Below are 26,132 nucleotides of genomic sequence, written 5' to 3'. Positions count from 1 at the left end.
CCAATGCTCCATGTGAGGCCGGCACTGCCTTGGGGACAAGCCCCCTGGTCACTCTGTGACCGCCTCATGTTCTCCTTGCCCTCAGGACCAAGAAAAGGCCCTGCACGATGCCCTTCCCCTGCAGGATGTCTGGTTTTGTCCCATTTTCAAACCTTAAGTTTTTCTCTCCACCCCAGTCTTCCAATTTCCTACCAGGGAAATTCAAATTAAAGTCACCTCTTCTTTTACAGCATTTGAACCATCTTGATTTTTTAAAAGAAAAAAAAAGCTTTGATATTATTACTTTTGATGTCTTAGCGTGTGGCATGGTATTACTGGGTTTGCAAGCATTCAAACTTTCAGCAGCAAACTCCGAGAGCAAAAGTTACATATGCAACATTAAAGACTCGATCTCCGAGTTTAAGCGAGGAGGAGGAACCGCACACAAGTGACTCGCACTTGAGAAAGGGAGCAGGCGCCAGCCCGGTGCCCCTGGACCCACCTTCCCAAAGCTGGCGGCGTTGACGGGCTGTGTGTCATTCTTCTCGCAGAAATCCAGGTAGTGCATGTAGAGGGCGCTGCGGGGGATGCACACTCCTTCCGCGATCTCATAGTTCTCCTCCAGCCTGGGGAGAGAAAGGGGCGGGTGAGAAGCCCGCAGGCACGCAAGAGGCAAGAGCTCCGCTTCCCAGAGCCTGGGCATAACAAGTTTCCTGCAGGTGGGGAGATGAGGCACAGGGGCATGGAGTGGGATGGTCAGTCAGCACTCCGGTCACTTTTCCAGCCCAAATCCCCTGTCCTTCCTCTGTGCTTCATTGGCCTGACCATATTCCTGAGAAGTCACATTCTACAGAACTCCCCCCCAAACCTTGCTGAGCTCTGCAGGAATTCCGGTCAGCCAGCCAGACACCCTCCCGGGAGCCATTTCTTTTTTTCTTTCCATTCTCTTTCTTTCTTTCTTTCTTTCTTTCTTTCTTTCTTTCTTTCTTTCTTTCTTTCCTTTCTTTCTTTCTTTCTTTCTTTCCTTCCTTTCTCTCTTTCTTCTTTATCTTTCTTTCTCTTTTTTCTCCCTTCCTTTCTTTCTTCTCTTTCTTTCTTTCTTTCTTTCTTTCTTTCTTTCTTTCTTTTTCTCTTCTTTCTCTCTTTCTTTCTTTTCTCTTTCTCTTTCTCTTTCTCTTTTTTCTTCCTTCCTTTCTTCTCTTTCTTTCCTTCCTTCCTTCCTTCCTTCCTTCCTTCCTTCCTTCCTTTCTTTCTTTCTTTCTCTCTCTTTCTTTCTCTCTCACTCTCTCACTCTCTCTTTCTCTTTCTTTTGTGTGTGTGTGTTTTGGTATTTTGTTTTTTGTTTTGTGGTCGCACCCAGCAATGCTCAGAGTTACTGTGGCTCTACATTCACGACTTACTCCTGCGGGGGGGCTCCCGAGACCATCATGGGATGCCGGGGATCCTAACCCAGGTTGACCGCATGCAAAGCAAGGACCCTCCCCACTGTACTACCTCTCTACCCTCTCGAGGAGCCATTTAGACTCAGTGTTCAAACCTTGGAACTCCTTGGCTAATAAGAGGAGCTGCGCATGATGGCCAGGAAGACCTGTGGTTGGCACTTCCACCAACCTGTTAAGTGAGGAAGTATGGGATCTCGGGAGGGAGTTTCCCCCAGACTCACTCTCCCTGCCAGACCCTCCACCTACCCGGTGAGGAAAGGTTAGGAATTCAGGGGGTAACAGCTTTCCACTGGAGTTCAACCCCAACTTGGTCATTCTTTGGCTTGGTGGCCTTGGGTACATTTCTCAAACCCCTAGTTGGAGTTTCCTCCGCAGGTGACATTGTCTAATCCATAAGCTTGCGGTGACAATCAGAGACAATCGTGCCTGGCACAAGGAGGACTTAGATGTGACGCCGCCTCCTCCTCCTCCTTCTCCTCCTCCTCCTCCTCCTTGCTCCCCCCCTTCCATTTTTCCTCCCTACAAATCAATTTGGGGGACACCTATAGGTCTAAAATCTGTGCTAGATATTGAGGCTCTGTGATAATAAAGCAGATCGGAGGTCACAGAGGAGCTCAAGCGAATGGCCAGAGCATGAGCTTTGCATGTGGAAGGCCTGGGTTTGAACCCTGGCACTGCATGGTCCCAAACACCTTGGGAGCAGCTTCTGAGCACCGCTGGGTGTGTTCCCCAAAATAAAAACAAAGAGTGAATGAGATTCACAGGTCATTTTCCCGTTTTAATCAAACCCCAGAATGTAGGTCTCCCCGGGACCCCTGCCTCTTATCCACAGTCGAGAATTCCTCCAAGCTGCCCCCCAAGCCGCTCGCCCTCTCTAGACCCCTGCTGCCTTAGGATCCTGGCTCCGTGAGTCACCGGCAGCAAAGATTTCTCCTCTGATCATAAACTGGATTTTAGAAAACCGCCCAGAGTCACTTGAAACGAAGAATAACCCTTTTCTCCCAACATTTCTTTTCTTTCTGAGTCAAAAAACAAGACACAATTAATTCTAAAGCGACGAAATAAATGTCCCCCCAGTGGCTTCTAACTTTCTCCGAGGACACTCGCCAAAGCAGCAGTCCAGCGCCATCGTCACTCCAGTGGAATGAGGACACGGCCTCCCAAGGTGCCCACTTGAAAGAGCGGCGGGTACTGGACTCGAGCCACCACACGGGGAAAGTGGCTCAGAGCAGCCATGGCATGGCCCGGCCCTGTGGGTGGATGGAACCCGGGGTTGGGGCGAAGGGCTCAGGAGGGCTCAGGAGGAGGAAGGAGACCCGACCCCCAGGTCACTTCGCCCATCCCCTGCTCTTCCGGGAAGGGGAACAGAGGAAACCTGGTCAATTTTTAGATCAGCTCCAGGAAACCGTTTAAGCAATCCTTTCTGGGCTTTTAATCTAGGCCATCTCTCTCCTCAAGTAATTCCCGGACACCGGGCCAGTGTCTGATTCACTCCTACATCCTTGGCACACACCAGGGGCTCAATAATGAATGCCGGAGAGCTGGCCTGGGCCTTAGATTCATTCCATAGCTATGTATTGAGATCTTAACACCTGCCGGGGGCTGGAGCGGCCCTGGGGAACAACATGGTCCTTGTCTGCGTCTACGGAACAGCTGAGAGGTGGACAGAGGGTTAGAGAGACTCAGGTGACCTTTCATTCCAGGGTCTGGCAGTACCCGGGACATTATGGAAACAGCAACGAGCGGACCCTCACGCTGGTCTGTCCACACTCCCCACCTTCACGGGCCCAGCTTGAACTGCGCTTCCTTAGAACTATCCTGAGCACTGTGTGTGTGTGTGTGTGTGTGTGTGTTTGTGTGTGGTGGTGGTGGTGGTGGTTTTGGAGGGGCAGTGGGTGAGGGGGAACAGACAGGAATCCATCTCCTAGCTGGGCCAGGAGCCCCCCACCCGCCTGAGCCATTCAGAGCCGCTTCTCTCTGTGAAAGTGAGTTCAAAGGTCCAAATAACCAGCTTGCGCACGAACGTGTTGGGGCCATGTGAATGAGACCGTTTTCACAAATTGGGGTCTCACAGGCCTGCTTTGTTTGGCCTGCACACTGTTGGCCCAACTTCTGAAATTCAGGACATTTCGCTGATGAATCTGGATTTCTGGCTCCTTTTGAAAAGGCTGAGATGTGGCAATGCTGGGCCCATATTCCCGCACGGCAACAATTGGCCAGAGGGACGTGTGCCCCCCGCTTGGCCCACGTCCTCACTCCTCCCCATTTTCCTTCCACCCAAGTCTATTTTTCTGTTCCCTGCCTGGGTCTCGCAGACTGCCGTGTTGACATAAGACCCGATCTATGCCCTAGTTCCCTTTGCTGCCTGTCCAGGGGAGAGTCAGGCCCAGAAATAAGAATATTAAAGGATTTGGAGAGAGAGAGAGTTCAGCGGGGAAGGCACTTGCCTTACACGTGGGCAACCCAGGTTCGATTTCTGGTACCCCATAAAGGTCCCCTGAGCACTACCAGGAGTGATTCCTGATTGCAGAGACAGTAGGAACCCTGGGGCCTTCAAAACAAATAAATATCCCAAATTACCCAACAACAAAATAAAGAGTGATCATGCATGAAGATTTGTGTATTTTTTAAAAAAATATTTAAGTACTATCACCTTGCAGCTGCAGTTGAAGATAAGGCACCCACGATGAGGGTGTCCGTGGAAGGCAATAATTAAGGGGTCCTGAATGAACTGAGACGGGTACTTTGAAACTGCAGCCAGTGTCTGGAGTTTTTACTAAGTGCCAGGCACTGGTGATCCTATAATTTGCTCAGTTTTTATGATAATCAAATCAGGCAGGTTTAATGACCATGTGGTTTGGGTTTTGTTTTTCTGGGGGATGTGCCTGGTGGCTCCCCAGGGCAGTCCCAGCGACATCGGTACAATCCCACTGGCTGGTTCAATGCTGGAACCTGAGGATGGCCTCCCCACTGGTAGTGCTGGGGGGCTCCAGGGCCATGTCCACAGTGCCCAGGGGCCCACATGGTGCGCTAGAATGGGTCTTATGTGTGCAAAATACACACTCCTTACTCCTGGGCTACCTCCACAGCCCCTTTTGCCAGGTTTTAAATGGGGACACCAAGGCTGAGAGAATGACTCTCATTTCCCTGAGGAAATTGGAAATAGGGTGTGTGTCTCTCGAAACCACTAACTATCCAAGCATGGCCAGGAGTAGGTCCTGAGCACCCGGAGGTATAACCCCCAAAGGCAAAAAAGTTAAATAAGCCGACCACTGGGTACTGTGCCCAGGTTGGAGGAGGGGTGCAAACTAGGAGAATGGCAAAGATGTGACGAACATGGGCCATACTTTGGAGGCTGGGAGGAAAGGAGGAGGAAAGGACAGGAAGCTGGTAAAGATAGGTCCAAAAGGGAAGAGCCAGGCAGAGGCAAGTACAGGAATCTTTTGATACTACCTAAGAATATGACACGGAAGGAAAGAGTAACTGTGCAGAGGCTAAGTTCAGGAGGAAATGGACTTGATGTTCCTAGCAAGCTGGAGAAATAGAGAACGGCGGCTGAGTGCTTCTGGAATGCTGCAGGACTAATAATCTGACCAATAACAACAGTCACTGTCACTGTCCTCCCGTTGTTCATCGATTTGCTCGAGCAGGCCCAGTAACGTCTCTATTAGAGACTTTGTTGTTACTGTGTCTGGCATATCAAATACGTCACGGGGAGCTTGCCAGGCTCTGCCGTGCGGGCGAGATACTCTCAGTAGCTTGCTGGGCTCTCCGAGACGGGCGGAGGACTTGAACATGGGTCGGCCATGTTGGCTGTGTGCAAGGCAACCGCCCTACCGCTGTGCTATCAGCTCCAGCCCATAACAACAGTAACGAATAATAATGTAAAGCCATTTAGGTTACAATAATTAATCGCTGTCACGTCACTGTACTCCCGTTGTTCATTGATTTGCTTGAGCGGGCCCAGTAACGTCTCCATTGTGACAATTGTTATTTACTGTGTTTGGCATATTAAATATGTCACGTATGTAAATGTTCCATTTGGATTGAGAAGATCGTAAAAACATATACCCACAGTCCCTAGGTTTTTCATAGCACTGACTGTCCCACTAAGCAGTACCTTTACAGAGTCTTGGCTCCAACTCTTTAGACTATTGTACAACAGAACATTTTCCAGAATGATGGACACACAAAGAACATGGGTTCCTTGGAACTTTTTGCAGGAATGTGGGGAGGGGAAGAGAAACAGGTAGGGCATTTGCCTTACACATGGCCGACCCAGCACTCCATAATGGTCCCCTGAGCACCGACAGGAGTGATCCTTGAGTGAAGGGCCAGGAGTAGCCCCTAAACACCGCTGGGTGTGGCCCTCAAAACAAACAAAAACCCAAAACCACTGAGCAACAAAATGAAGCTGTCATGCTAATAATTTCCTAAGCGTAGCTTTGGCTGGGGGTCTGTATTTCAACCCAGACGAAGTCACATGCTCCTGGGGAATAAGAGAGAGTCACTCAGGCTTTTGGGAGGACCACTCCTATCCTTTGAAAAGGTCACAGCAGCACCTCTCTATGGGTGGGGGGGGGAGGGGTTGAGCAAGGTGGACAGCTGAGGCCTGGCATAGGGAAACTGGTAGTTCTTGTTGAATGAATGAAGGGATGGACAAAGGCTATCATACATCGGATAAAGGTGAATATCCAAAATATATGAAGAACTCATCTCATACCAGTTAAGGGATGCTCCAGCAGTCCACGCAAAAAGGGCTGAAGGAGGGGGTGAACATTTTAGGGTGTCTCTCGAAGGGGACCATTAGGGTGTCTGGGCTGAATGGCTGAACAGGGGTTCCAATTCCCTCTGTGACTGACAGGGGCAGGAGACCCAACTACTTGGGAGAGGAGAGGTACTAGAGGGCCCCCACTTCTGGGTAGCTCTCTGCTTCCTCCTTGCTCCCTAGTGTACTTATGGCCTCTGGACCAGTTTCTATATGTCAATCTAGTGTCTTGTTTGCCCATTAAATCTGACCAAGAGAGAGGAATGAAAAAACATCCGGGTGTCGAGTAGCCGAAAACAGATGACTGGTTAAAGAAACCTTGGTACATCTAAAAAATGGAGTACTATGCAGCTGTTAGAAAATATGAATTCATGAAATTTACATACAAGTGGTACTACATGGAAAGTATCATGCTAAGTGAAATGAGTCAGAAAGAGAGGGACAGACATAAAGACTGCATTCATCTGGGGAATATAAAGTAACAAAATGGGAGACTAACACCCAAGAATAGCCAAGATAAGTAACAGGAAGTTCACTCCATGGTTTGGAGGTCAGCCACACATGCCGGGGGAGAAGGGAGCTCAGATAGAGAGGGGAGCACCAAGTAAAGGGTGTTCGGGGGATCCTCCCATGATGAGAGATGCATGCTGAAAGTTGACTATGGACCAAACATGATTGCCACTCAATGCCTCTTTTGCAAACTACAGCACCCAAAAGGAGAGAGAGAACAAAAGGGAATGCCCTACTACAGGGGTGTGGTGGGATGGGGGTAGGGGGTGGGAGGTATGCTGGGAGCATAGGAAGTGGGGAATGGGCACTGATGGAGGGATGGGTACTCAATCATTGTATAACTGAAACCCAAGCACAAAAATTTCTAAGTCTACAACTGTACCTCATGGTGTTTCACTAATAAAAATTAAAAAAAAAAAATCCGGGTGTGACCTCCCCAAGATAAAAACTTCAAGACCAAAGTTTTGTTTTATTTTATTTTATTTTATTTTGGTCTGGGGGGACATACTCAGTGGTGCTCAGGGCTCACTCCTGGTTTTCTCTGCTCACGGATTGCTATTGGCAAGCTTGGGATACCACCTGGGGAGCTGGGTCAGCCACGTATAAAACAAGCATCTCACCTTGCTGTGCTATCTCTCCAGCCCCCGAGATCAAGGTTTTAAAAATCAACGCCCCATTCCAGGAGCCCCTAGCAGCAACGGACCGTTTGAATGAGATGGATCTCAGCATCTGCGTGAGTTTCTGCAAGCCGACTAATGAAGCGGTCACCAGCTGAAGGCCTGTGCCTTCTGGGAGCCTGATGGCCCGATGGCCAGAGACGTGTTTCCCTCATTCGACCTTCCTCGTCACAAGGCACCTAGGCGGCTTATGACTATGAAGCATTTTAATAAGTTCCATGAGGGGAGAAATGTAATTGGCATGCAGGGTACCTCGGACGCCTGATGAGTTTCTCTAAGAGGAAGAACGTCACGGCGCCGCCCCAGCCTCCTCACGAGATCCAGAGGGTCCGCGTGTCCTCTGGGGTTGCTAATTGGAATGTCCGCTTCCCCAGGCGAGGCAGAGGCGGCAAGAAAGGCCATTAATTATTTCTTCTCATATCGGATGAAACTTCTCCCTGTCCTCCTCTCTTGGAGAGGGTCTCATTAGCCTGACTCGGTGAACAATACGCTCCATTATTACCTGGGTTTTCGTAATGATCACACGCACGCGTGCATACACACACACACACACACACACACACACACACACACACACACTTCCCTGTTTCTTCCACTTTCTGATTTTCTACTTAACAACTTCTTGATCATATTTGAATTGAGCCGAGCCTATTATGTGCAGATAATGAACTCAGTCTCAGAGCCAGCACGAGCCATTATCCGTGCGGTCAATCTTTAGACACCTCCTTGCCAGGTATGGGGGGCATGTGGGGCCCCAGAGCAACGGGAGGCACATCCATCCCAGAGCTGCACGATGGCACATGTCTTTCTCACGCCCTGCCCAATTGTCCTTACTCTGCATGTTCTGACACTTCCACACGGGCCTTCAGCTCAAAGCACCCTCCACTCTGTTCATTCCTTGGAGAAACTGTCCAGAACGAACGCTATTCTTCTATTTCTGTCACTGTCACTGTCCTCCCGTTGTTCATCAATTTTGCTCAAGCAGGCCCAGTAGAAAACTGATTTTTGAAAAAATGGTCACAGTAACTTGCTAAGGGGCTTATCTGAGTGGGTATATGTGGGGGACTTGCTCTAAGAGCTAAACAGTGGTCTGAATGTGCCCCACAAAAACCAGGTCAGGCAAGGGCTCACCCCATCTGCGATCTCAGCTTCTTATCCCTCTTCTTTAGATACGTGCACTTCCGTCCTGGCAATGGACAGTTTATGCCTTCAGACTCAACTTGCTGGTTTCGCGGTGGAAGACCCAGCTGCCATGCCCAGTTAAATATGTAACTGCGAGACACACAAATGAATCTCGAACCTGAGCAACTTGCAGCGGAGATGGCCCTGGACTTTGGCTCATGCTGGCTTCTCCACTGGGCTGCTCCAGGCGGGGGCAGGTGTTGTCCCTCCACCTGCCCTTTAAGAGTTCTGGCAGCCGCCATTTTCTAGAAGTCAGCAAGAAGCTCCAGGTATGAGTGGTGGTGATGGAAAATCCCAAGGCTCATGGAACAGGGGAGGAGTAGGCCCTTCTCCTTCCCTCTGCCCCGATGGGACTCCAAGATGATGCCACATCCGCCCACTGTCTACTTAAGCTCCCACACAGCCACGATCCAGAGACACACAAACAAATCTTGGACCCGAGCAACTTGCTGCAGCGATTTTCTTCAGACCCTAATTATTAAAATCTTAGAATTCCTAGAGGGCCTCGTGACATTATATTACATCCACAAGAAGCAATACAAAACACATTGTCTAGCATTGCATATTCGGCAGGAATGAGGGGTGGTTGGACTGGTCTCAAAATATCAAAGGTAACTAAAGTAGAGAAAGAGTATTTTGTAAACTGTCCGACACACAGGCAGGGGGAGGTGTGGAATGGCGGGGGTGGGGGAGATACTGGGGATTTTGGTGGTGGAAAACGTGCACTGCTGAAGGAATGGGTGTTTGATGACCGTATGATCGAAGCTCAAACATGAAAGTTTTGTTACTGTACCTCATGGCACCGTAATTAAAAAATTATAATTAAAGGTAAAGGTAAAGGCCCTCCCGTTGATCGTCGATTTGCTCGAGCGGGCCCAGTAACGTCTCCATTGGAGACTTTGTTGTTACTGTGTCTGGCATATTCAATATGTCAAAAAATTATAATTAAAAATATATTAAAAATATGTAACTGCCCAGTTAACTGCCCAGCTAAATATTCTGGAATTTTGGAGAGCACACAAACATGGCCATGCGATGAGACCAAACTCTCCAACACTGACATCCCAGTAGTAGCACATCAGATTGGGTGGGATGTAACGCAGAAGACAACCAATCTCGACTAACAAAAACACTAACACAGAAGGCTTAGCCTGCAAAAACAGCTTAGTAAAGTCTCAGACAAGGACTAAGAGTCCCTATGGTGAGGTACCATAATTTTCGCAAATTTTCTTCTATGGAAATAATTTTGGATCGTTCTTTTTGACATTTAATGGTAACGAGCAATAGAAAATAAATGACTGTGGGCCTGCTATCAGGGCAGGCTAGAGGGGTGGTTGGGAAAATGGAGATAATGGTGGAGGGAAGGTGGCATGATGGTGGGATTGATGTGGGAATACTGAATGCCTGGAACAGACCATCATGAACAACTTTGCAAACCGTAATGTTTGCAAATTAAGTTGGTGGGGGGAGAAAAAGAACCAAGTCAGGACTGAGGAGTCCTGTCAAGTGGTGGACAGGGTATGTATGCTTTGCATGTAAGAAGCCTGGATTGCAGATCTCACATGCATCCTGTCTCTCCCCCCCCCCCCCCCCCCCCCGCCACACACACACAAACACACACATACACACACCGCCCCAAGGTGGGGGAAAATCAAGTAAGAAAAGTCCAGAAACTCTCAGGCCTGGTCAGGGAATCACAACCCACCCCAACAACTATCAAAGGCCCTTTAAATCGGCCCCAAGTGAATTTTCAACCAGAGGCTTCAGAGGGCATTTCAAGCAGAAACGCTCTTCATACAAATCTAAGATATGTAAAGTCTATCAACCATCGCAGACCTCCTTTGCACTTCTTCAGAAGAAGACAAGAAAATGTCGTGCCCTCCCCCACTCTCTCGGCTGCCTCACCAGTGACCGTCCATCCGGTCTTGCAGACTTGACTGGGCGGTCTCTGGGCGAGCCGGGGGTGACAGGGTGGCAGGAGGTGAGTAAGATCAGGACTTGGGAGTGGGGAGAGGGGCATGTGCGGGCAGCAGGCAGGCTGGGAGGGAGGGACTGGGGCTTTCGTGCCCAGATCCTCCCGTGAATAGAGGTCATTGTACGCCGGGATTCCAACTGTGGCTCCCCGTTCCCCAGGGGGGAGTGAAGGGGGGCACTAACCTCGTGACCCGGGAGGCTGGAGAAGGGCTTGGCCAAAGGCATTTCGACAATATTTGCCTGTTTTCTGCTGGGAGAGGCCTCCCGATCACGTGGCCCTGATTATTTCGGGCTGCCTGGCGGCTGCGTTGTATGTTGTAAGCACAGGGGGAACGGTCTCTGGGGTGCTGGAGGGGGGAGGGGGGAGGGGAGGGAGGAGGCTCTTGGCTCCTCACCCATACCCCGGGTGCTGCTGCTGAGCTGGGCACTCTGGGGCAGAGCAGCCCCATGGCAGAGGCTGGAACCTTCCCTTCCCGTCACACCCTTACTATCCTGAGGCACCCTGTTTTGCCTCCCCCCCGGGTTGAGGGGATGTCAGCTGAGGGTCAGAGCCAGAGCTGTGTGCTGAGGAAGCATTGTGTGCTCTGCCGGGGGACAGACTTGAGGTGGTGCAGCCCTCTTGGTGCTCCCGAGAGCACTTGCTGTGCCTGGTGCAAGAATACATGCACTTCACTTCTGCAGGGGTGCAAAGGGGCACCTGGCAGGTGCGTCATGGGGCCCTGCAGGGAACAGTGGGGATGAGCTCTGGGCAGCACCTGCAGGAAGGCCAGGCATGGACTGTCCAGGGAGGGGCCAGTACTGCCTCTCCTGGGCACCCAGGGGTGGGGCCCTAGAACAGGGTGCTTCTGCTGGCACCCTAAAGCGTCAGGATGTGGCATGGGGGAGGAGGCAATGGGTCCTCTGACAGGTCATCTGCCACCCGTGGGTGACACAACAGCTGGAGTCGCATTTGGGGAGCCCTCAGGAGAGTCTGAAGCCTGATGTGTGGGGTCCTACTTAAGTGGAGGGGAAGTGTTGGATAACACTGGTTTGTCCAGGGCTGGAGCGACAGCACAGCGGGCAGGGCATTTTCCCTGCACGCGGCAGACCCAGGTTCAACTCCCAGCATCTCATATGGTCCCCTGAGTACTGCCAGAAGTAATTTCTGAGTGCATGAGCCAGGAGTAACCCCTGTGCATCGCTGGTTGTGACCCAAAAAGAAAATAAAAACAAACAAAAAAACAAACAAAAACAAAAAAACATTGGTTTGTCCTTGCTCCTGCCGCAGGGAGCTTAGATTTATTGAGTCACTCCCACTATGAACTGGAGCAATAGCACAGCAGGTAGGGTGTTTGCCTTGCACGCGGTCGACCCAGGTTCGATTCCTTCATCCCTCTCGGAGAGCCCAGCAAGGTACCGAGAGTATCCGACCCGCACGGTAGAGCCTGGCAAACTCCCCGTGGCATATTCAATATGCCAAAAACAGTAACAAGTCTCACAATGGAGATGTTACTGGTGCCCGCTTGAGCAAATCGATGAACAATGGGACAACAGTATGACAGTTCAGTGCAGTGATACTCCCACAACAGTGCTCCCGGGGCACACCCAATTCCTTTAGGCACTCTAATCTGATTTTGGTTTTTCTCTTTCCTTTATGTTCTTTGCATGGCTTAGCAATGTCCTTTTTGTATAGACACAGGAAGACAGTTGATGCTATGCCTTTGTAACATAGGAGTTAATTGACTCCAAATAATATTTACTCCTGGGCATCCATCATATTTACCTGACATAAGTTTCAGTTGCCCTTACTTCCTAACACCCCCATAAAGGAGGGTCCCAGTGAGGGATTTGGATGGAATCAGGGCAAGCTGTAAGCTACCCTAGCATCGAAAAGGGACAAGCTAAGCACCATAAGAAGTATAATGAGTTAAGAGCACAGTCACGGAACAAACCCTGTCATGACCCAAAAAGAAGTAACTGAATAAGGACCCTGATGGGGTTAGCAAAGACTAACCTGGCCTGAGGACTGTAGTTTGGAATGTATAGCGAGATGTTCCCAGGAAGAGCCACCCTTAAACCTAATCTATCTTTCCACTGTGTTCGTAGAAAATGACTAGACGTAAGAAGTAAAGAAGTAAGAAGTAAATTTAATGATTATTTAAATGGATTACTAGCTAAGGAAAGGAGAAAGTTAATACGCCCTTAGACAAAATTCCCCCCTTGAGCAGATCTTCTAGTAATTTAGAATGCTGAACCCCCGGATGAGAGGAACAGTCTCCTCAGGCAAGGTAAAGGGATGGAAATATTGAGGGGACCTGTTCCTCCATCCCAGCCGTCTAGAAAGGGCCAATTGGAGGGACCAGAACTCCCCCCAGGGAGCAGAAGCCTGTGGGAAGCCTCCTGGCAGCCCCTCACACACTCTGCTGGTTCCAGCACCCCTCACGCCTAGGAGGATGCCCTATAAACCACCCAGATGCCCCCTCTCTGCTCAGTCTGCCTTGGGTGAAGTTGCTCTCTGGGCCCCCAATTCTGACACTGTCACCTTATCAGCAAAAACATCACCTTCCAGGCCACCGCTTCCACCAGGCAACAGAGACAGCAGCTTATGACTGGGGCCAATGGTCGAGCCCAGTGTGATAAATGCTGGACGCATAGGATAGGCCACGTGTCGTGTCGCCTGTCACATGGGTGGAGTCCCACCTGCATCTCATGAATGTGACCATTTGACAAACAATTACCCTTCCTTGCCACCCACACCGGGCTCTAGTCCACTGCTGCATTTTCTGAATCCAGCAAAGACTGGCCGCTCAGCTCCCGCTTCCTGAGTAACCAGTGGAAATTCTGTGCCCCGTGGAGCCTCAGAGACAGGGAGATGGCTCCTTGGCTGAGCCCGGGCTCACCACTGCACATCGCCGGGTACCACCAGGACTGATTGCCCAGGCCCTGATCCCAGAGAAGCCTCAAGCACCTCTGGGTGACCCCAGACGCCTCTCTCCTCTACCTCCAGGCAAAAATATGAATGAAATGGAAGGACAACTTGATGTCCGAACAACCTGGTGACTGTTTTTTTTTTTTGTTATTTTTTTTGCATTTGGGTCACACCTGGGGATGCACAGGCATTACTCCTGGCTCTGCACTCAGGAATTACTCCTGGTGGTACTGGGGGACCATATGGGATGCCGGTGATCAAACCTGGGGCAGCAGTGTGCAAGGCAAACACCCTACCTAGTGTACTGTCACTCCAGCCCCAATCTGGTGACTTTTGATGAACCAAAATGGGCCAGTTCTCAGATCTGCGTTGACCTTGAACAGCAACATACAGAAGAGGTGGAAATAGCGGCATAGCTGTGCAAAATCCCCCGCCACAACCCACGATTGGAAGATGAAAATGTTTTCCCGGATAATCTACGTGGCCTTTGGTAGAAAAGTGGCTGCCTCGGACAGACAGGGGAGGAGGAAAACGCTGTGTGCACTGGCCAGGAGGAAGCCCCGCACCGAGTGGTGGCCTCTAGGACTGACTGGGTGCCCACACTACACCTGGGGCCGTCCAGGCGCCTTAGGAGTCCCAACCAGCACAGAGGTGAACAGACTAACGCGGAGAGAGCTCAGGGACCTTGTCCTGAGTCACACCCAAACAGCAGAGCTGGGGCCAAAGGCGTGGCAGATGCTGAAGAGACTGCTCCAGCCACGGTCCTTTTGTGACCCGAGTCACGAACCCCAGAGAAATGGACACAGAAAAAGAGGGCTTTCTTTTAGCCTCTTTCAAAGTTTTCCTCCTGAGAAAAACCGACCTGCTCAGTTATTAAAGTGTATGTCCCTGTCCGGTCCCCTTCACCCCCACAGGTCCTTGCCACCTCCTTCAAAGTATGAGAGCAACAGGAATTTTGATACGCAGGCGGGATTTGGAGGCAGGGTGATGGTGGTGGGGGAGGCAGGGCATGGGGGAAATTTGACAAGGGGAGCAGAGTCAAATTTTCAATAAAGTAAAGAGCAGCAAATGCCATGAGAATAGACGGGAGGGGACTAAGTGATGGAAACTGGCCAGAAGGCTGGGAAGGGAGCGCCCCAAAACATCCTGAGCGACTCTGGTGGCCAGGGAGCTTAGTGAGGGCTGGCACTCCCATTCCCGAGGATCCAGTTACTTCCTGAAAGCGTCCTTTGCCCCTGGGATGGATTAGACCAGCGACTCTTGGTATCTGCCCAGCAAAGCCCGGGTACTTCCTCTTCAGATCCCCTCTCCCTCCATCCTGCCCCATTTTTCTCCTCCTTTGCGCCACTGCTGGGGCTCTGCACGTTAAGCGCCTAAGCCACCTCTCGCCCCTGGGTGGCTGGGTGTTTTCGGCAGAAGGCTTGGCCTACTTCAGAGGAACAGTGTCAAAGGGCAGGGCAGGGCTCCCCCTGGGTGCTGGGCATGGAGGCCGGCTGGAGTACAGTGCCTTAGTTTCTTTCCCTGCCGGCTCCTCTCTTCCCGCTGTGCTTGCTGAGCTTCACTGCGGGCGATCTCACGGCCGCCCTTCATTGACAAGATCTGAGGGCTGGAGTCACGGCACCGAGAGCCCGAGTGTCAAAGCTGCGATGTAACTGGGAAGTGAAATAAAGCTCCCAGAGGGAGGACTCACTTGGGGAAAAAAAAAAAAGCAAATATACATGCAGTCACTCAGAGTATGACAGCTCAGCACTGTAGCACTGTCCTCCCGCTGTTCACTGATTTGCTCGAGCGGGCCCAGTAACTTCTCCATTGTGAGACTTCTTGTTACTGTGTCTGGCATATCGAATACGTCATGGGGAGCTTGCCAGGCTTTGCCATGCGAGTGAGATACTCTCAGTAGCTTGCTGGGCTCTCCGAGAGGGGCTGGAGGAATCAAATCTGGGTCGGCCGGGTTGGCCACATGCAAGGCAAATGCCCTACCCGCTGTGCTATAGTTCCAGCCCATGACAGCTCAGAGAGGCCTGTAAATATTAAGAGAAGTTTCCCTGCCCTTCCATCCGCCCCAAGGATATCGTTTCTGTTCATGCTACAGCTGCTGACAGACGAAATAATGAATGTAATCAATGTAGAGAAGAGTTAAGTGGAAATCATCTGCCTCACAGGCATTGGGAGGGGTGGGAGGGGGGCGTATATTGGGGTTCTTGGTGGTGAAAAATGAGTACTGGTGAAGGGAAAGGTGTTTGATCATCGTATGACCGAGACTTAAACCTGAAAGCTTTGTAACTTTTCCCTCAGTGATTCAATAAATAAATATAAGAAGAAAAATAAATAAATAAATAAAATTATGAAAAAAGAAAAAAGAAAGACTTATAGTCATCGCTCCAACGTATGAAATCAGATCTGCGCTTTCTATCACTTGCGGCAATACCACTGGTTATCCAAAGCGAGCCCATTTCAGTGTACTGGTACATCCATGGAGAGTCCGGCCCTTGCCCCAGGGTTTTGATGAAAGGAAAGAAAACTCCAGATTGCATCTACGTTGAGCATGTATCACACTGCTGCAAATTAAACATGGTGTCAAACTCTCCATAGAACAGCAGCCCCTGCAGTTGGGAGAGACACAGGAGTGTGTCCCCCCCACCCCCGCCCCGCCCAGTATGAGCTGGGAGTGAAACTTACCATTGCAGAGTCGCTGGCGTGGAGTGGGGCTTGGATGCTCTATTATTTTCTTTTTCCTCATCTGTTAAAGGCAAGAAAAAGACGCCGACTTAGAGGGGAGAAACAAAAAGAGGCCTCCCAGCTCCCCCCCCCCATTTTAAAACACCTTGTTCTCCCACCCCTCCACAACAGCGGGGCTGTGAAAACAGGGAGACGGAATGAGCTTTCATAAGGAGGGGGACCTAGCCCTCGCAGGACCCACCCTGAGAGCTCAGGAACTAAGGCCTGGTAAGACTTTACCTGGAGCTAGCCCAGACCTGAGAAGGCTGGACCCATGCTCCAAGAGAAGCTCCGACAGGAACAAAGGTGAAGAAAAGAGGGTTCAAAAAGACCATCTCAACTCTACCCCCGTGGCAACCACCCTAGCAACCGGACTCTTATCTAGCTAGAAAGCCCCTCATGGGGCAGCTTGTAAAAATCCTAAAAAAAAAAAAAAAGTCAACCTGAACCAAGGAAGCATGTGCATACGCTGCCTGAGCCCATGTGCTGCTGGTGTTCTCATGGCCAAGAACGTGTGGTACCTGAGCACACATGCCACCTGCATCTCCCATCTTGAGATGAGTACTGGGCCTCTCCCCACCTTTGGAGAAGTCCCATTCTCTCTCAAGCGCATTACTTACTCGCCTCTCTCTCTCTCTCTCTCTCTCTCTCTCTCTCTCTCTCTCTCTCTCTCTCTCTCTCTCCCCTCCCTCCCTCCTCAAAGCCTCCAAATAAATCTGTTTTGCACTTCTCTGGGCATCCACTCCTGAAATTCTTTTCTGTGAGAAAGACAAGAACCCCAAAGCCCTGGATAAGGCCTAAGCCTGGTTTTCCTTTTCTTGCAAAGAGCAGTTCCTGGCTCCAGCCTGAGTCCATGGCTCCCCGAGAAATTGGCTGGTGGGGATTAAGTCCAGTACCAGGCAGAACAAGTGGGCGTCAGGTGGGGCTTGACAGCTACCTAGTGGGGCTGGCAGGACTCTGGCCTGTGCCACATAGGAGTCCATTACGAACTTCATCAGTCCGAGCCTTTCCAGCCAGTCCCGAGGTGGCAGAGGTGGACCAGGTGAAAGTGGTCACCTCTCTTCTCTCTGCCTCACATAAGTTATTCTTTGGGGGGCCACTGACTTCAAAATAAAAAAGGTTTTGTTATAAAATATAATTTCCTTTTAATTTTTTATTCTTTTACTTGGGCTGGAGCAATAGCATAGCAGGTAGGGCATTTGCCTTGCACACAGCCGACGCAGGTTCAATTCCTCTGCCCCTCTCGGAGAGCCCGGCAAGCTACTGAGAGTATTCCACCCGCACAGCAAAGCCTGGCAAGCTCCCCGTGACATATTTGATATGCCAAACACAGTAACAAGTCTCAAAGTGGAGATGTTACTGGTGCCCACTCGAGCAAATTGATGAACAATGGCAGGCATGAATAACAAAGTGCTATTCTTTCACTTATTTAGATTTTTTTTCTGGTCACACTGGTGGTGATCAGGGCTTTCTCCTGGCTCTGTGCTCAGGGATCACTCCTGGTGGGGCTCAGAGGACCATATGGGGTGCTGGGGATTCAATATGGGCCGGCTGAATGTAAGGCAAGCACCCCATCCACTGTACTACCTCTCTGACCTGATCTACATTTTTTTAAACAAGGAAAAGTACATAAACAAAATATCTAACCCACCTCAATATATCTCCCCTTTGCTCTGCTGGCACCCGTAAAACTTGTTTCCAATAGGACTGACACCACCCCGCTCTGCCCTGCTCTGCCCCTCACCCTGTTGCTTCTTCAAATTTCAGCACATCCCTCTGGACTTGATGTGTCCTAGACCTTCTCTTCTAGAGCCAGGTTTTTTTTGTTTTTTGGTTTTTTTTTTTTGCTTTTTGGGTCACAACCAGCAATGCACTGGGGTTACTCCTGGCTCATGCACTAAGGAATTACTCCTGGCGGTGCTCCTGGACCATATGAGATGCTGGGAATTGAACCTGGGCCCGCCGTGTGCAAGGCAAACACCCTACCCACTGTGCTATCGCTCCCTAGAGCCAGTTCTAAGACTTACTGGTCATGACTAAGCCAACTAAACGTTGGTGTTTTACTCTTCTTCACTGCAGCTGGGGTTGTGCAAAGGAGGGAGCCTCGGGGAGGGGCAACACTCCCAAGGTCCACTGGGCTGGGGGTTCGGGCCTCACTGCAGTGTCTCCTGTCCTACTGACACCTGGGTTGGATCCCCTCCACCCTGAGCTGCGATCCTTCCCAACATCCGCCAGTGGAAGCAAACTGACTCTGAGGGCAGGCTGGCCTGGCCTGGGGTCCCAACTCTGCCCAACTCGGAGTGCAAGCCAGAGTCTGTCACTGGACTCGCCCACACCCAGGGCCCTCCACCACCAGGACTCTCCTCTCTGTCCACATCTGGGCTGACATATGCAGGAGCAGCCTTTGCCAGCCAAGCACGTCCATGGTCGGCTCCTCGCTTCCCCCTCTACCGGCTCTGTTCCTGCCCCACGCTGACCGGCCAGCCGTGCCGCCTCTGACCGCGGGCATTACAGGCAAGGGCCACGCTAGGAGGCAGACAACGTGTGGGCTGGACTCGCGAGCAGTGGACAGTGGTGGGCAGTGGTATCAGAATGAGGGCAGCGTGCCGGTCAGTCAACAGACACCTTCTGCTCGGTCATTAAAACAGGTGCCCACCTTGGCAGGCCCCTCTCCCCTCAGAGCAGCAGAGCCGTCACACAGCACCTGAATGCCCTAAGTTGGGGGGAGGGCAATGTGTCCCCTTCCTCCCCGCTGTGCCCTGGCCTCACTCTCCCCACATGCTGGTTACACACTCATTCATTCATCAAATGTCACCAATGTCTCCTCTAGCCTGCCCAGTGCCAGGCAGGCAGGGTGGGAGGGAACCACCGTGTCTCTGCGGCCTGACTGGAGCGGAGAGCAGCGGCCAGCAGGGTGGACGTGAGTGTGGAGTAAGAGCCGGGCGGGGGGCTGCTGGGGGCCAGGGCATAGCCATGGTGGGGAGCAAGCCCAAACCCAGCCTTGAAGGGGAAGTGGGGGCCAGTGGGGTGACACGACAGGAGGGTCAGGGGGAGACAGAGACAGCAGAGACAGCAGCCCGAGACTGAGTCTCAGTCCCGCTCCAGAGCTTTGCTTTGCTTTTTCATGCCTTATTTTTGGGGCCACACCCGACGGTGCTCAGGGATGACTCCTGGCTCTGCGCTCAGGGATCCCTCCTGGTGGGGTTCTGGGGACCCTGTGGAGTGTTGGGGATGGAACCGGGGTTGACTGCAAGCACAGCAAGTGCCCTCCCCGCTGTACTGTCTCTCGAGCCCACTGCTCCTTTTCACTGGAACAGGCACAAAGGCCTTCGCAGGTGGCGTAAGGCCGATCCCCGAGCACTCACGGCTCATGCCCGGTCGTCCGGCCTCAAGGCCCACCTGCCCAAGTGTGGACCAGAGCCAGGAACAGCAGCTGGTTTCCACCCCTCTCCAGAGAGGCCCCCGGAGGCTGCTCTTCATGCCACTCTGCTCTGCTCCACTTGGCAGGGATGCTTCCTCATACCCCGCCCCCAGCACCCCAAAGCCATTCACAAACCAAGTTCTAGGGCTGAGTATTTCTGTGTCCCCAACAGACACTTAGGGAGGAGGGGTGTGTGACGGGTCCAGGCTCAAGCCCTCAGTGCCCACCCTCAACAACCTGTGGGGCCGTAGTTTTCCTTGTCTGCAAAAGAGGGGGTGCTCAGGGGACCAGGCACGGGCGGTGAGGGTGGACAGAGGCACCCTGCACCCCTGGGACCCTGTCCTGCCCACTCGGCTTCTGCAGTGCCACACCTGGGACAAGTCATACCTCTGAATGCACCACACCGGGGTGGGGTGGAAAGCACAGCCGTGGTACAAGAAGGGGGCACTGCCCACTCGCCAACCCGGAAGTCCATGAGCTTGGTAGGCAGAGACCAAACTCACTGCGGGTCTCATCACCTGCCCACTCTAGGGGGCACGGCGGTCCCGGGAGCAAAGGACACGCCGAGCCGGCCCACCCAACTTGGTGCACCACGCAGCTGGCTGAAAGACACAGCATGCTGCCCAGTGTCTGGTTGGCCCCAGGTTCAGTCCCCAGCTCCTCCGGTCCCCACCCTCATCCCCCAGCACCACCAGGGGCGGTCGCTGAGCACAGAGCCAGGAGTAAGCCCTGAGCACTGTGGCATGCATTCCCATATACTTCCCCACCCCTCCATCACCCCCAATAAAATATCACTGTCACTGTCCTCCCGTTGTTCATCAATTTGCTCGAGCGGGCCCAGTAATGTCTCCATTGTGAGACTCGTTACTGTGTTTGGCATATTGAATACTTTATAGGTAGCTTGCCAGGCTTTGCCGTGAGGGCGAGATACTCTCAGTAGCTTGCCAGGGGCGGAGGAATCGAACCCAGCTCAGCCAGGCCGACTGCGTGCAAGGCAAATGCCCTACCGCTGTGCTATCGCTCCAGCCCAATAAAATAAAATAGAATAAAATACTAATCCTGCCCGTGAGTGTGTTTTATATCCATGGCTGCTGAGATGATGGGGGTGGGGCGGGAAGGGGGCGCGTCACATCCATCAGAGCACAGCTGGATTTGTACCAGGATGGAGCCTAATCAGTGTGTGGCTCCATCAGGGGAAGAGGGAAAATGGTCACAGTGACCGGTGGAGCCCAGGGAGGGGCTCTGTCTAGCTGTTGTCAAAAGCCACCTCTGAGCCCCAACCACCAAACCTGCAGGGCTGGCCAGAAGAAGCTGTCGTTTAAGGGAACCCATCCCCTGCCAATCTCTCCTCTGGCCTCTCCCCGTATCTGGGAACCCCGTTCTAGAACCTTCCCTGTCTGGGGTCAGCTGCCTGGGCCCTTTCGCCCTCCCGGGAGAAAGTTTCTAAAGTAATTACTTCTCACAAATCCCAGGAAAGGTTCAAGTTGATGTGAATCTCGAGTTTCGCTTCCAAGTTCTAATTCTATTTCCTTTCATTCGAAGACTCTGGCTGCACCTGGCCGGACCTCCCCCGTCGGGGACACGAGAGGGCTGCCAAGTGGCCGCATTCCCCTGCTTCTGCCTCCTTGCTGGCAGCAGCGACCTCACCAGCCAATTTTCGGGGTGCCCGAGCCCCGGGGCCTCCAGCCGCGGGCAGCAAAGCCTCCTCCCCGTGGGAACAGGGCTGAGTCCCAAGCAAAACTGTGATGTTGGCAGCGCTGCCTGGCATGGGGGTGGGGGGGACACCTGCCCTTCTCACCCCGCTGGGTGAATTCCTTCAGAACCCTGGAGGAGGAAGGGCCCTTCCCACTCTGACAGGCAACCCGAGAGCCTGCAAAGGAAATGCTGATACACTTGATTCCATCAGAAAAGCCACGCGCAAACACGCACGCACACACCACACACACACAAACACACATACACACACCCGCGCGCACACACACATACACACACGCACAAACACACATACACACCCACACACACATATACACATATACACACATGCACACACATGCACACACGCACACACACATGCACGCACATATGTGCACACACATGCACACATGAACACACACGCACACACACATGCACGTACACACGTACCACACACGCACACAGAGTTCAAGCCTTCTGTCTCTCTCTCTCTCTCTCTCTCTCTCTCTCTCTCTCGGGATCAGCTGTCACTGCAGGAGTGTGGCCCTAAGTTCCTGAGCACTGTGGGAGACCCTCCCCCATACTCCGCTCCCTAATCCAATGCTTCTGTGCTAGAAACCAACCAACCAATCAGAAACCAAGCCCTGTAAGACCATGAAAACTGCTGTCATGCCACATACCTCTGGGCCAGGTGACAGAAGAGCATAAAAAAAAAAAGAGGAAGAGATTGGGGACCCAGAGGACATGGGCACAGCATAACACAGACAGCTGAGAGCACAGGCACAGCATTTTTAAAAAGCAGAAAGGTGGTTGGTTTCCATTAACCAATGTGAGCACCACACTGGAAGCCCACTTCTCAACAGACTGGCACCAACTCCACCCACTGCGGTGGCGGGGGACAGGTGCCTCTCCCTGACGAGGCTGGGGGTGTCAATGGCAGCCTGCCCAGGTGCAAGATGGCTTAGCAGATAGTGACATCCTACCCACTTGCCCCACACCAGGGAGTGGACCCCACTGCCCCCCGCACCCAGGACATGCCTGCATACGGGTCAGTCATTGCAGCTGCCTCCATGGTAGCAAAGCTGGGAAACGGCCCCCGGCTCAGCCGGCTCAGGAGAGCTGGACGCAGGCTCAGCATGGGAGGCGACATGACTGTGGGAAAGGACTCGAAGCCACGAGGGAGCAAGGGGATGCTCGAAGTCCTTGCTGAAGGCGCCCCTCCAGGGTTAAGCCTCGCGGGAACAGAGCGAGCCACAGCAGGACGCCTGCAAGATGCTCCTCTTGAGTATGAAACCCGCCAGAGTGATGCACCAGAATTTACATTTGCATACAGGAATGCTGGGAGGACAGATGACAAACCAAGCAAAATATCAAAAGTGCATGGGGCTGAAGTGATAGCACAGAGGGTAGGACGTTTGCCTTGCACGTGGCCGACCCGGGTTCGATTCCCAGCATCCCATATAGTCCCCTGAGCATCGCCAGGAGTAATTCCTGAGTGCATGAGCCAGGAGTAACCTCTGAGCATTGCCGGATGTGACCCAAAAATAAAAAAATAATAATAAATTTATAAAAAGTGCTTATTTCCCATGTTTTAAATATGGGCTAGAGCAATAGCACAGCGGTAGGGCGTTTGCCTTGCACGCAGCCAACATGGCCGACCCAAGTTCGATTCCTCTGCCCCTCTCAGAGAGCCCAGCAAGCTACCGAGAGTATCTCGCCCGCACGGCAGAGCCTGGCAAGCTCCCCGTGACGTATTCGATATGCCAAACACAGTAACAACAAAGTCTCCAATGGAGACGTTACTGGGCCCACTCGAGCAAATCGACGAACAATGGGAGGGCCTTTACTTTACTATTACTTTATTTCCCATAGGAAGCCGAGATGGGAAGGCAGGATTGGGGGAGAGGGGGACAACATTGCTGTCATTTTAAGGCACTGTGACCATCCAACCTATTCCATTCATGACCTGTTCCATCTTAATTTTGGGATACCTCCAGGGCAGAGCACCTGCCTGGCAGACCTGAGGCCCCAAGTTTGATCTCTGGCACTTCCCCCTCCCCCCCCCCCACGCACACACACATACACGCTAACTAGAATCTGGGAAGCAACAAGAAAGTGTGTGATCTCCCACACAGCGAGTGTGTACAAGCACCACAGACAAGCACAGACGGGGACCCTCGGGTCCACACTGGGCCTGTGAAGCAACACGGCAAGGGGAAGGGAAGGAGGGGAGACACTCGAGCACGCACAAACGACAAGCTCCTGCCTTGCTGCACGGGAAGCATTTGAAGGAAGGTTCCCGCCCCATGGCGAGTGTCAGGGTTCCCGGGACACACAAGAAACGCCCGAGGGAACATTTCACTGGTTTGGTGAGAGCAAGTGCTGAGGGTCAGCCCAACCCACACAGACCCTTTCCTCTGTGTGGAATGCAGAGGTGCTGGAAGATTCCAAAGAAGCTGGGCAGAGACTCGGGGGTGGGGGGGGAGGGGGGAAGAGGAGGGAGGGGGGAAGGCCAGGAGACTCTGGGGGGGCGGGGGGGTGCTGGGCCATTAGCAGACCACAGCTTGCTTCCCAGCCAGGGTAGAGGCTGCTGCAGCTACCCGCTGAGGTCCCCCCAGGCTTTCATGCCCACCTCCACCCCTGAGCACAGCTTCCTGGGGTCCCTGGAGGGCGCCCCTCAACAGGGCAAGCTCAGGCCCCTGCCAGCTGGAGGCCTTTCTTTGGGGGCGGGGGGCGATGGGGGGACTGAGCATCACATGTTGAGGAGTGTTTAACTGCTTCCTTGTCTCCTGGACCCCTATGAGAGATCTTTAATGACCCAAGCAGTATAAGAAACAGAGAGAGAGTTGGGGGGGGGCATAGCAGGGCCCACAGATGGAATGATATTTAATAAGATAATGATGAGTCACTGAGCTGGGACCCCAATTCTAAGTCACCATGCCACAGCGCCCTCGTGCTCACCAGGTCAGTAAGGAAGGGCTGGGTGGATGTCTCGGCAGGGAGAAAATGCAGCTCCCCTACCCAGCAACACACACACACACACACACACACACACACACACACATACACAGACATACACAGACATAGACACACAGGCACGCACCCAATAACGCACATATCACAGACAAACACACACATAGCACACATACCTCAGAAACACAAACAGACACAAACACACAAAACACACTCAATACACACCCACTCAGCAATACACATCACACACAGAAACAGACATACCCAGCAACACACACCACACCACAGACACATACAGGCATGTATCCAGCACACACACACACAGCAACACATAGCACACACAAAGACATACACACAGCAACACATAGCACAAAGACACACACACAACAACATGCATCATACATATATACCCACAGAGACACACCGAGCACACAGAGACAGGGAGAAACACACACCCAGCAACACACATCACACACACAGACACACAGACACATATACAACCAGCACACAAACTCAGCAACGCACGCACAGAAACACGCACAGACACCAACACACCAACACACCAATACACGCCTAGCAACATGTACCAGACACACACAGAGTTCCCAGGGATGGCAACAGGAAATCTGAGGGGTCCTGCCGGGGTCCCTGCTGGGTGACTCTACTTTCTCCCTGGTCTCCCAGGTTCTCTCCATCCTGCTCACTCCGCCCCAGTCCTGTCACCAATACCAGAGGCGGGGTGCCCCTGCCGTGCCCTGTGCTCTGACCCACCACTGACTGCTCCACACACAGATAACCAGACACACAGACACACAGACACACCTCTCCAGCTGTGTGGGGGGCAGTACCGCCTCCTTCCCTGGGACCTGAGCTAGAAATCAGGAATCTCAAACCCACCAACAACACAGTCCCAATGGCCTTTCAGCCCTAGTTCTGGTCATCTCTCATTCTCTCTCTCTCTGTCTCACTCTGTCTCTCTCTGTCTCTGTCTCTCTGTCTCTCTCTGTCTCTCTCTCTTTCTCTCTTTCTTTCTCCTTAGAATGATCTAGAACACTCCGCAAGCAGGAAACCTGCCTGTGGCTTTCTGTCACTCCGCCCTTTCCCCCTACCATTGACCCTTGAAGGTCCAGAGCTGCCGTCTCCTCCTCTAGCCTCCCTGACCCGCAGTTCTCTTGCCGCAGCCCCGCCCCCCCTTAGCAGGCCACCCCGGCACCCAAAGGCCTTGCTGAGTCACAGCATGAGCCTGAGGCCCTGAAGCAGGGGCCAGGACCCTGCATTCCTCGCAAGCTGGCGGTGCCACTACCCCATGCCGTATCGTTCCGACGGGGTCACCTGAGACTCCGTGTACTTGGCCTGACACTGGACCAGCCCCACAACATATGGATGCAAGACTCTCGGCGAGTTGGACAGCAAAACACACCTCACTCCCAGGGGTTGCAGTTATTCGTGGCTCTGGTTAGGCCGGGCTGAAACACTTTACATTTCCACCCCTGTTCTCCCCTTCCTCACGGAACACTGGGCCAGCTTCTGCCGGGTGCCCACCCTGATGGTAGGGACCAGGGAGAGCTGTGCAGTCTCGGCCTTGCTCCTTGGGGCTGGGGAACAGAAACCCACCTATCGGCACCTCCTGCGGTAAAAACAGCACTGGTGCCAGTTGGCAGTGGGAACTCGGCGAGTTTCGTCCGCGTCACCCACTCCTGTCCAGGCTCCCGGTTGGCAGCAAGGGCCCCAGCACACACAAGATTTCTCACAGAAACAGAAACGGCTAAGCTCTCGGAGCTGTCATGCAAGGACTTTAAAAACAACTACCTCCTTAGTTAACACGGGTAAGGAGACAGAGGAAAGCATGCTCAAAAATAGACACGGTGATGAAAAAGAATCTCTAAGA

At 52.4% G+C, this 26,132-nt stretch overlaps 1 protein-coding gene across 2 annotated transcripts in view; it reads right to left on the bottom strand.

Moving 5' to 3' along the window:
- Window positions 1-26,132, bottom strand: part of RFX4 (regulatory factor X4) — a 152,814-nt gene that overhangs the window by 93,137 nt on the left and 33,545 nt on the right. For both annotated transcript variants that reach the window (XM_056118722.1, XM_056118721.1), the window contains exons 3-4: window positions 16,120-16,180; window positions 482-605 (exon numbers count right to left, since the gene is read on the bottom strand). In XM_056118722.1, the coding sequence (XP_055974697.1) occupies window positions 482-605; window positions 16,120-16,180 (185 nt within the window). The remainder of the gene's footprint in view (window positions 1-481; window positions 606-16,119; window positions 16,181-26,132) is intronic.

Source organism: Sorex fumeus, unplaced genomic scaffold (assembly GCF_029834395.1).
Source record: "Sorex fumeus unplaced genomic scaffold, SorFum_2.1 ptg000003l, whole genome shotgun sequence".
Taxonomy (NCBI): domain Eukaryota; kingdom Metazoa; phylum Chordata; class Mammalia; order Eulipotyphla; family Soricidae; genus Sorex; species Sorex fumeus.
The sequence above is the reverse complement of the archived record's forward strand: the minus strand, read 5'-3'. Positions and strand labels throughout refer to the sequence as shown.